This window comes from Lolium perenne, chromosome 2 (genome assembly GCF_019359855.2).
Source record: "Lolium perenne isolate Kyuss_39 chromosome 2, Kyuss_2.0, whole genome shotgun sequence".
Classification (NCBI taxonomy): domain Eukaryota; kingdom Viridiplantae; phylum Streptophyta; class Magnoliopsida; order Poales; family Poaceae; genus Lolium; species Lolium perenne.
The window spans coordinates 13,359,244-13,370,836 of record NC_067245.2 but is presented as its reverse complement, the minus strand read 5'-3'; the positions used below and the strand labels follow the sequence as shown (position 1 = coordinate 13,370,836).

Genomic DNA, 11,593 nt, shown 5'->3' with positions numbered 1-11,593 from the left:
ACTCCTGAGATGGTGGCGGCTAGGATTGGGTATTGAGGCGTTAGGGTTTGTGTGAGGCACCTTCGAAGCGCTCGACTAAGACCGTTTAAATGTTCGACGCGACTCGAGATGCTTTTACACGTGGAAAACCATTTCGAGTTTATCTTGTCTTTGTGGGTTTTTATGCATAGCACGGCTGGTGGACAGAGCCGAAGTTCCCAGAGAGCCCCGGGTCGCCACGCAGACGCAGACGCAGCGAAGTCCCCACCGCCTCCTTCCCTCAACAAATCCCCACCCAGATCTCCTCCGATCGCCAATCCATCGATGCCCTCTCCTCCGCCGCCCATCCACTGCTAGCCGCCGCCGCCGCCGCCGCCCTCGCCGCCGCCTCGCTCGAGGCGGCCGCCGCCTCCCCGCCTCCCTTCGTGTATGGAAACGCGCAGCCGCAAGCGGGCGGAAGCCTCCTCGTCTTCCACCTCCTCCTCCACCCGCTCCTCCAAGCGCGCCCGACCCAACCCTAACCCTAGCCCCACCACAACTCCACGCGCCCGCCGCTCCGCCGCCACCCCCACCCCTCCCACCCCTCAGCCCCCCATGGACTCCCCGGCCGACAACAACCCGCCGCCCCGCCGCCGCGGCCGCGCCTCCAACGCCGACAAAGGCAAGGAGCAGCAACAACAACAGGAGCCCTCCGAGAGCTCCCGCCTGCGCGAGGCCGAGCGGATGCTGGGCCTCAGCTTCGACGGCATGGACGACGACGACGACGCCGCCGCGGGGGCCTTCCCCCACGGCTTCACCTCCGCCAGCAGCGCGCTGCAGGGGCTGCTGCGGAAGCTCGGGGCGGGCCTGGACGACATGCTCCCGGCGTCCGCGCTCTCCGCCGCCGCCGCCGCCGCGTCCTCCTCGTCCATGACCGGGCCGCAGGGCGCGCGGATGAAGGGCATGCTCGCGGGCCTCCGCGCCGACGGCGAGGAGGGCCGGCAGGTGGAGGCGCTCACGCAGCTCTGCGAGATGCTGTCCATCGGCACCGAGGACTCGCTCGCGGGCTTCTCCGTCGACTCCTTCGTGCCCGTCCTCGTCGGGCTGCTCAACCACGAGAGCAACCCCGACATCATGCTGCTGGCCGCGCGGGCGCTCACCCACCTCTGCGACGTGCTCCCGTCCTCGTGCTCTTCCGTCGTGCATTACGGCGCCGTCGCGTGCTTCTGCGCCCGCCTCCTCACCATCGAATACATGGACCTTGCGGAGCAGGTGGGCATTTGCGCACTATTGGCTTTCTAATAGTACATGCTTCTTCGTTGTCGTGTTGCCTGGTCCATATCGTTGCTTAGCGAACCTTCCTTGTTTGTTGTATGCATGATTATTTTGTCTGTAGAGTGAATCTTAACATCCACATCACATAACTCAAATCTATACAAGGGCATCGATTTCTTAAGAGGTAGGCTTGGTTGAGCAATGGAAGACCTCATTCGCCGCTTGGAAGACCTTCTAGGCACGAATCGCGGCAGAGTCCTCCTGTTGTCCGTGTAGGTCACCACCTAGATCGTCCTTCAGATCAGTGCCATCTAGCATTGTTTTGCTATGCCAATTCAGCTATTTGTGCATGATGAGTTTAGCTATCTGTACATTTTGTTCATCTGAATTATTTTGTGTCATGGTCCAATTTCACAGCTATGGAAGACTACAAAAGTGGGTGGAAATCAGAAGCTAAGATTCCTGTATCCGGTTTCTGGCTTTTTTTTTTTTGCCTTCCTATCATGTTGATATGGTATGGCCAGACGATAGTCTTCTTGGGTCTAATTCAAAACTGTGCCATTTAACTCAATATCATTTGCTTGGAAGTGTTTCAAATCCTCTGTGATCTCTTTGTGCTATTGAAGTTAGTTGAGGTTCTGCAATAGGTAACTGATCAGTCTACCACTATCAGTACTATCACCTAGGACGCTTGAATTACTTTGTTTGCTTTTGATATTGGAATGCTTTGGTGGCGCTTTAGATTCATGAGTTTCCCTGTCTCGTACTGTTGTTTTAAATACTTCACAAATATTCTACTCCCTCCAGGCCATATACTATGTCTAGTACAAATGTACTCCTCAGCTGCGCCAATTAATTCGGGCCAGAGGGGGTATCATTCTTTGAAATATACTACACATGCCTTTTGCATATTTTGTATGAATGATTTTGATGACTTGATGCACTAACATTTACTTCTTTTCTTGTTTGTTTAGTCCTTACAAGCTCTTAAGAAGATATCCCAGGAGCATCCAACTGCCTGTTTGCGCGCTGGTGCACTAATGGCAGTGCTATCATATCTCGACTTCTTCTCCACGGGTGTTCAAGTAATTTTTCTGAATATTTTTAAGTTCTTCCAGCATTTAATATTTTCAACACTTCAGTTTCTTTGCAGCATTTAAAACTTGAGAAATGATATTTTGTGACATCACATCCTTCTGTTGTACATCATTTATTTTTATTACTCTCTATGACAGAGTGTTCTACTTTTTAAAAATAATAATATTACTCACTGTTGTTTCTTTGGTGGAATGTATACAGAGAGTTGCGTTATCTACAGCTGCTAATATGTGTAGGAAGCTTCCTTCCGATGCCTCAGATTTTGTAATGGAAGCTGTTCCACTGTTAACAAATCTTCTGAACTACCATGATGCAAAAGTACGATTGATGTTTCCAACCCTGACTTTACCAAGATGCCATCTGTTCTTAAGGTGCTGATATTCCGTCTCGGTTAATTCCAGGTGCTGGAACATGCTTCCGTTTGCCTGACTCGTATAGCAGAAGCGTTTGCCTCATCTCCAGAAAAACTAGATGAGTTGTGCAATCATGGGTTGGTTGCGCAAGCTGCTGGCTTAGTATCTGTTAGCAACTCAGCGGGCCAAGCATCACTGAGCACATTGACATATACAGTATGCTTCAATTTTTTCCTTTTATTACTATACTATATTATTTATGATATATGATAAGTTTGCTAACTTTGGATCATATCCTTGAAGGGAGTAATTCGTCTTCTTTCAATATGCGCAAGTGGATCTCCATTGGCAGCTAAAACACTCCTCCTCCATGGAATTAGCGGCACACTTAAAGATATCCTTTCAGGTTCTGGGTTGGTTGCTGGTACAACTGTGTCCCCCACTTTAACAAGGCCAGCTGATCAGGTGAATATTGCTTTATGAAAATTACATTACGTTTCCACTATCAACCCCAAAAAACCTAACTCTGAGCTAGATTATAGCTACTTACTATTTAATTTTAACGACGTCTGCTGATTGGTAAATTCGTTCCATCATTGTTTTTACTGGCTAAGTTTTCAAGTGATCCATTTCTTTTGAATTTTAAATTCACTCAAGTATGAATACATTTCAGGTTTGTATTCTATCAATCTATGGAACATTGATGGCATGAAACTTAAACGTTTTTTTTTATAATTTAGAAGGAATTTCCATGCTGGATGCTCATAGGCTGTAGCTCTTACGGTGCAGTTAAAAGTTAAGATTTTCACCAAGTTCAGAACATAGATAGTGCACGCAAACAAGATTTTTAACAGAATAGGCAAGAATAGTTTGACCAGTGTTTATGTGTTCCTGCTGTCTATGAAGTCCTGCAAGCTAGCAGTCAACAAACATGGCAGATTGAGCTAGGGGCTCGTCTTGAACTCTTGGAATTCACAATGATCAATTTGATCTTGACCAAGGTTTTGAAAAGTGCTATGTGCTAGGCAAGTGCTGGGTTGTCCGCCAAACACATAGCCCACTTGGAGCATGGCTGCTTCAGGGTGTGGCTAGAGATGCTGGGATCGAGGGTGAGAGAGTAACTCAACATTGAAGTTGGTGGGGAAGCTTGAGAGTGATGCTGTGGCTCCAGGGAAGCTAGAGGATGAAGCTGCATTGGTGGGGGACCTTGATGACGGTGTCTAGCTCGCCTTTGTGCACCATCACTTAGAGGCCGGGATGACTCGTATCTGTACCTGTTAAGTTGTGGGCTGGTCCCCATGGAGCCATAGCATCAGACACAGCTGAACCCAAGGCTCCACTCTGTTTTCTTCCTTCTACTTGTCACATTTGCTTCTGTGGCAGTGGCCAGCCTTCCCTTACTCTTCTGTTTATGAGGCTCTTACTTCGCGATTTTTTCATCCTCCATTTCGCTCCCTTCTCCCCTCTCTTGTCCGCGCAGACATGGCGGACAACCTTGCAGCGGCGGAGAACCTCCGGCAGTTGTAGACACTGCCTAAGCCTCTGCTTAGGGTAGAAACACTGTGTTTGGCCTCCACAATCACATAGGCAGCACCCAGCTACTATTTGCTGACCTTGATGTTGGTATTATACATATACAAGTGTTTTCTTTTTCTTTTTCTTTTTGTGTATAATGCCTGTCTAGATTCTATATTTATCAGCTTATTCAGAAAATATAAGGACCAAGTCATTGGAAACCAAAAATATATGCTCTCATTTTGCAAACAGTGGTTATTTTATCTGTGTGGGTAACAGCTAGTCTGTACTCAGCTGCACTAGCATTTTTACTTAAAAAAGCTGCAAAATATTTTATAATTGTTATTACATGTTAATTCACAGGCCCATTCCATACGCAAATTGTGCTAACATATTCTATTGTAACACAGATGTATGAGATTGTGAACCTTGCTGATGCATTGCTTCCTCCTCTACCTGCTGGAATCATTTCTTTACCAGCACATTCCCATGTTTTTATGAAAGGCTCTTCTGTAAGGAGACCTGCTTCTAGCAAGCAAGGTGAGTCTGGTTCGATAGACATCGCAGTGTCAGGTAGGGAGAAGTTATTGCGTGATCAGCCTGAACTTCTGCAGCAATTTGGTATGGACATATTACCTACAATGACACAGGTCAGTCCCTTGGCTTGCTGATGCATTGTTCGATTTTGGTTGTTGGTGATGACAATATTGAATCGTGCTATTTGACACATTATTGTTTGCCCCTTACCAGGTGTATGGCTCCAGCGTAAATGGATCAGTACGCCATAAATGCTTATCCATCATTGCAAAACTAATGTATTATAGCTCAGCTGAAATGATCGAAATTCTCCTTGGCACAACAAACATATCCAGGTTCTAATACAAAATTGCCTTTCTTGCTTCTATGTATGTATGCTTATGTGTAACTTTGGTTTCCTCTAACGTGCATATTGATCATTGCAGCTTTTTAGCTGGTATTTTATCCTGGAAAGATCCACAGGTGTTGATCCCTGCTCTCCAGATAGCGGAAATTCTGATGGAAAAGCTTCCTGGAACATTTTCGAAGATGTTTGTGAGGGAAGGAGTTGTTCATGCTGTAGAGTCACTTATATGCCTGGAAATCTCAAGTCCTATGCTTTCTCAAGTATCACCACGTGAAAAGGATATTGATTCTGGTACATGTACATCTTCTCGTTCAAGACGGAGCCGCCGTCGCAGTAGTACTGTGAACACTGATAATAATTCCTTGGATGAACCAAAGGGTTCCAATCCTGTTATTGCCAATTCACCACCAAGCACGCTAGAGGGTCCAAATACTAGTCTTCGTGCTTCAGTTAGTGATCGTGCAAAGTCATTCAAAGATAAGTACTTCCCTTCAGACCCCAACTCAACTGATATTGCTGTTACTGATGACCTTCTGAAGCTGAGGAGTCTCTGTAAGAAATTAAATACCACTGTGGACACTGTCAAAACAAAAGCTAAAGGGAAATCAAAGTCTCCAGGGGGTGATGATTTTGATGTCTTATGCAGTGTTGAAGAACAGTTAGACAGCATTATAGCGGAAATATTGTCTGAGCTTAGCAGGGGCGATGGAGTTTCCACGTTTGAGTTCATTGGTAGTGGAATTATTGCAGCATTGCTTAATTATTTGTCTTGTGGAACCTTTGAAAGGGAAAAGGTCTCCGAAGCAAACCTACCCAAGCTGCGTCAGCAGGCACTCAGGCGATATAAAGCATTTATATGTGTTGCCCTTCCAAATGACGCAATAGGGAATAAAACTCCAATGTCATTCTTAGTTCAGAAACTGCAAAGTGCACTGTCTTCGTTGGAACGCTTCCCGGTTGTGCTTAGCCATTCTGGAAGGACATCCAGTTCTGGAGGATCTCGTCCGTCCTCTGGATTAAGTGCTCTATCCCAGCCCTTGAAGTTGCGTCTATGTCGAGCACATGGTGAAAAAACACTTAAGGATTATTCATCCAATATTGTTCTCATTGATCCATTGGCAAGTCTAGCAGCGGTTGAAGATTTCCTCTGGCCTAGAATCCAGCGTACAGAGTCAGTATCTTATCCTGCAGTGTCATCTGGAAAAAATTCTGAATCTGTGGCACCTAGTGCAACAACACCAGTCCCTTCGTCAACTCAATCTGTTCGGCGGCCCTCAACTAGGTCAAAATCATTGGCTACCGTAGATTGTGCAGCTAAGAAGGACACTCAGGAGGGGAGCAGAAACACATCGAAGGGAAAAGGTAAAGCTGTTGTTAAATCGCCGCCGGATGAACCAAAAGGTCCACATACTAGGACTGCCGCTCGCCGGAAAGTTGCTTCTGAGAAAGATGCAGAAGTCAAACCACCAGATGATCAAAGTAGCTCAGAGGTTTGATTATCATTTGGCATTATTACCTTTATTTACAGAATTCAGTAGTAATTGTTTTGAAAATTTGCCTGTTCCTCAAATTTAATACACATCCTTGACCGCAAATGCTTCGTTTAGTAATATGCCTCCCCACTACTCAACGATCACGTAGATTTTAGTGATTCAACTGTCCTACATGTGTTGATTGCCGTTTCATGATTGTTTGTAATCCGTTATTTAATTCTATGTTCAAGCGTCAAGGGAGATCGACACAATCAATAAGGTTATGAAATTATTATTTAATGCCAATTGCATTGCAGATACCCTTTGTGGATTTAATAAAATTACATCTTAGCTAAAGCTGGCTACAAAATAACCTCAAGGAGAGCTCACGTCAATCTTTTTGTCCTGCAAGTCGACATATATTTCCTTCATGTTCTACAGTATCAAATGATTCACTTGATAATGCAATGTCTAGGTAAAACCAATGTAGGGAAAACACGGTTAGGTGCTCCTACTATCTTAATAATTGAATGTGCCATGAGATCTGTAGAGGCTCTCATCATATGCAGTAAATAATATTTAGATAATGGCACATACCTCAAGGAGTTATGGTACATTCCATGGGCTGAGTACTTTAGATAATGGAAGCACCCACCAATACAACTCATTTCACTTTTAAAGTTCGGTGCATGCTTTCCCAATTGTATAAAAATCAAGCATTGTAATTTTGTTGTTATATGTTAGGTTGTCAATTTGGATATATCTGTGTAATTAGGTGTAAGTACCACATACAAGTACTCACATGCATTGGAAACTAGATTACATTTTCAGTAATTCCCTCAATAGAGTGCTTTTCAAATTCTTGATACTCCCTCCGTCCCACGAAATTTGTCTAGATTTGGATGTACCTAGACACTAAATAGCATCTAGTTACATCCAAATTTTGACATACCTCAGACAAGTTCCATGGGACGGCGCGAGTACATGATATGTCGTGTAATATGTTATAATTTATGATACCATTTACGCCGATGTGCATGACACATCCTGTCTTCTACATGTAGGACGAAGAGCTTGATGCATCTCCCTTCGAGGCTGACGATGGTTTGATGATTGGTGATGACGATGATGATGTTTCAGACGACGAAGATGATGATCACGAGGTAGTATTCTCAATTTACTTGTATTGATCTCTCGTTTTCTGCAAGAGCAAGTCTAGGATAGTGGACATTGATTGGAAACTGAATATTTTGTTGAAAATCATCAGGTTCTACCTGGGAGTCTTCCTGTCTGTGTTCCAGAGAATGTGCATGATGTAAAACTGGCAGATGCTGATGAATCTAGTATTGCCTCAGTAGCAAATGATAACCAGACACAGCTCTCGTCTGGTTCCAGCATAAGAGATACATTTAGCAGGGGAGCAGGTTCTGCTGAACTTAGAAAACCAAGCTCCCGGGGCGCGATGTCGTTTGCTGCAGCTGCCATGGCTGGGCTTGCTTCTGTAGGTAGTCATGGTATCAGAGGTAGTCGAGATAGACGTGGCCTGTCATTGGGAGCTAGTGCACATGAACGTTCAAACAAATTGGTATTTACAACTGGTGGCAAGCAGCTAAGCAAGCATTTGACCGTATATCAAGCTATGCAACAGCAAGTAGTTCATGATGAGGATGATGAAGAAAGCTTAGGTGGTGCTGATTTACCTAATGATGATGGAAGCCATTTCTGGGGTGATATATTCACGATAACATATCAGAAGGCTGATAACGAAGTGGATAAGGGCTCAGTCAGAGGTTCAGCTTCGGCGCTGAAATCCTCCAACTCCGATTCTTGCAGAGCTACATCTGAAGTGCAACGTACTTCTCTTCTTGATAGCATTTTGCAAGGGGAACTTCCTTGTGATTTTGAAAAGTCAACTGAAACTTACAATATTTTAGCACTGCTGCGTGTATTGGAGGGCTTGAATCAGTTATCTCCTCGCCTGAGATTACAGGCAATCTGTGATAATTTTGCAGAGGGAAAAGTTTCCACACTGGATGGGCTATATGGAACTGGAGTTAAGGTACCCTCTGAGGAGTTTGTCAGCAGTAAGTTGACACCGAAGCTTGCTCGTCAAATTCAGGATGTTCTTGCACTCTGTAGTGGTAGCTTACCTTCTTGGTGTTATCAGATGACCAAAGCTTGTCCATTTCTGTTTCCTTTTGAAACTAGAAGGCAACACTTTTACTCCACAGCTTTTGGGTTATCGCGGGCATTGAATCGTCTTCAGCAACAGCAGGGTGATAATAATTCAGCAACTGAAAGAGAAGTCCGGGTTGGTAGATTGCAGCGTCAGAAAGTTCGTGTTTCTCGTAACCGTATCTTGGATTCTGCCGCCAAAGTTATGGAAATGTTCTCCACTCAGAAGGCTGTTCTTGAAGTTGAATACTTCGGTGAAGTTGGAACTGGGCTTGGCCCAACTTTGGAGTTCTATACCCTCTTAAGTCATGACCTGCAAAGGGTTGGCTTGGGATTATGGAGATCTGATTCTCCACATGGTTCTGATACTTTAGAAGCTAAGAAGCTTGATTCAAATTCACCTGGTGGTGCCAGAAACTTGATACAAGCACCTCTTGGCTTGTTTCCTCGGCCTTGGCTACCTAGTACTGCTTCTTCAGAGGGTAGTAAATTCTTCAAAGTTATTGAGTATTTCCGTTTAGTTGGCCGAGTCATGGCAAAAGCATTGCAAGATGGAAGGCTTCTCGATTTGCCTTTGTCAACAGCATTTTATAAACTAATACTTGGACAAGTAAGCACAAGAACCTGCTAGCACTAGATCCATCCTAATTTCCGCTTCCACCTTCTGACTAAGCTTAGCATTTTCAGATGTTTTCTCTTTTTATATATTGACAGAAAATATATATTTTTGCTTGACTAGGAACTTGATTTGTACGACATATTATCTTTTGATGCTGAGTTCGGAAAAATATTGCAAGAGCTTCAAATTCTTGTTGAGCGCAAGCGGTTTCTGGAGTCCTGCTCTAGTAACAATCAGCAAATAGAAGATTTATGTTTCCGTGGTGCTTCTGTTGAAGATTTATGTTTAGATTTCACTCTTCCTGGCTATCCTGATTATGTTCTGAAGGAAGGAGAAGAAAATACAGTGGTACGTGACGGAGCAGATTAGGTTCTCGCTTCAGCTATTCCTTCTAATTCTGTTGTTGATTTCTCTTTGTTCTCTCAACTTTCTGTAGGTCAGCATTTACAACTTAGAAGAGTACATTTCATTGGTGGTGGACGCTACTGTTAAGGCTGGAATAATGCGTCAAGTAGATGCATTCAAAACTGGTTTTAATCAGGTCATCTCATTTCTCTAAGATTTCTGATTCTGATTTGCTGGCAAGTGCTGTTCATTAGATTCCTGACAAGATCTTTTTTTCCAATTAGGTATTTGACATATCATCCCTCCAAATATTTTCTCCTCAAGAGCTTGATTATCTTATTTGTGGTCGTCGGGAACTTTGGGAGGTAATGTTCTCTTTAACTTTCTTCCTTCCAGGCATATCTTTTCTTTTCTATTCTTCTAAACATATCACGTTATGCAGCCGGACACACTGGTTGAACATATAAAGTTTGATCATGGTTATACCTCGAAGAGTCCGGCCATTGTCAATGTGAGTACATCTCTTCTTCGCAGTCTTAATGCTGAATTTTGGAAATTAATCTGATGTTTCTGCTGTTGGTTTGTAGCTACTTGAGATCATGACAGAATTTACCCCGGAGCAACAGCATGCTTTCTGCCAGTTTGTGACTGGTGCTCCTCGGCTTCCTCCTGGTGGTCTGTCTGCCTTAAATCCTAAGCTGACTATCGTTAGGAAGGTACGCATGTTGTTGTGTTGCAGAATCACAGTATTCCTGTGATCATGTTATTTGAGCTTTGCATTTTGTAATTATGGCAGCACTCTTCCACTGCGGCGAATACTTCGAATGCAGCTGGAGCGACGGAGACTGCAGATGATGATTTACCCAGTGTCATGACTTGTGCTAATTATCTTAAACTTCCCCCGTACTCGACCAAGGTTTGGTTCTTTTGCTTGGAGTATCTTCTTATTACCTTCTGTATTGTCTCTTGATCTTACTTTTGCTATGACCGGAACATTGTTGCAGGAGGTTATGCACAAGAAATTGCTTTATGCTATCAACGAAGGGCAGGGTTCATTTGATCTTTCATAGGTTCAAAACTGACATATAGATATCGGTGCACCTGTAAATGTGCACTAAATTTTATCCAGTTTGTTCGTTGCCATGTGTAACTTAGGCTTAAGTCTTCTCTTTTGTGGGAGGTTTAGAGCCTGGATCCTGGGGTGCCTGCCTAAATCTTCTCTTTTTTCCGGCTCTTATTGTCTCCCCATTGTATATTCTAAAGTTTATACTGATCTCTATAGTGACTAAGACAATTCTCTTTTGTTCGTTCTGTGTACTCCTTCAAATAGATATGTCTGTTTTGAGTTACTTGCGGTCGTAATTACCTCCCTTGCTCTTGTCAAATGTGGTCATCGGCTTCATTCCTGAGCCTGCACAATGATACTCGTCAGTTTTGAAGCTCCACATTCTAACCTGCTGTGTGTGTACTCATCAGTTTTGAAGCTCCACATTGTAACCTGCCGTGTGTGTAGACCGAGGGTATGCGCTTCTTTAATTGTTGCACCTCTAGTAACCAGGAGGGTGTGCATTGCAACATCAATATTGTTTGTTTTGATAGAAAGATGGAAAGGAAGGAGCCTTTAGTTCAACTGTGAGAAACATTATTTAAACCCCTGTTGGGAGGAGCCAGACACTCACAGCAACACAGCATCAAGAAATGGTTCTATGGTTTAGGGCGAATGTCAAGAGAGGCCTTTGATGGCACACCCATGCATTAATCTGGTACAAAAGGAACTTTATCACTCCTGTCGATCTAAAGTAAGTGCTGATGACTTGGTACAAACTTTGTACCAGAATCGTATAAAACTCTCGACACTATATAGATCGGAGGGAGTAGTATATTACATGTCACGTCCAAG

At 44.0% G+C, this 11,593-nt stretch overlaps 1 protein-coding gene across 1 annotated transcript; it reads left to right on the top strand.

The window, feature by feature from the left end:
• The first annotated feature begins 224 nt into the window (after positions 1–224).
• Positions 225–11,042, top strand: LOC127331226 (E3 ubiquitin-protein ligase UPL3). The gene is made up of 17 exons (XM_051357298.1): positions 225–1,230; positions 2,208–2,318; positions 2,533–2,649; positions 2,733–2,900; positions 2,988–3,149; positions 4,610–4,849; positions 4,950–5,071; positions 5,162–6,572; positions 7,619–7,717; positions 7,822–9,339; positions 9,469–9,696; positions 9,785–9,889; positions 9,978–10,058; positions 10,136–10,204; positions 10,281–10,409; positions 10,490–10,609; positions 10,698–11,042. Exons 1-17 carry the CDS (start codon positions 409–411, stop codon positions 10,761–10,763), a joined length of 5,568 nt encoding a protein of 1,855 aa, XP_051213258.1. The 5' UTR covers positions 225–408; the 3' UTR covers positions 10,764–11,042.
• The last annotated feature ends 551 nt before the right edge of the window (positions 11,043–11,593 follow it).

Bases quoted from the DNA above. Each gene is read 5' to 3' on its own strand.
- LOC127331226 (XM_051357298.1), top strand. From the start codon at position 409: ATGGAAACGCGCAGCCGCAAGCGGGCGGAAGCCTCCTCGTCTTCCACC. The intron at 3,150-4,609 runs GTGAATATTGCT...ATTGTAACACAG, and splicing joins TAACAAGGCCAGCTGATCAG to ATGTATGAGATTGTGAACCT. The intron at 9,890-9,977 runs GTCATCTCATTT...TTTTCCAATTAG, and splicing joins TCAAAACTGGTTTTAATCAG to GTATTTGACATATCATCCCT.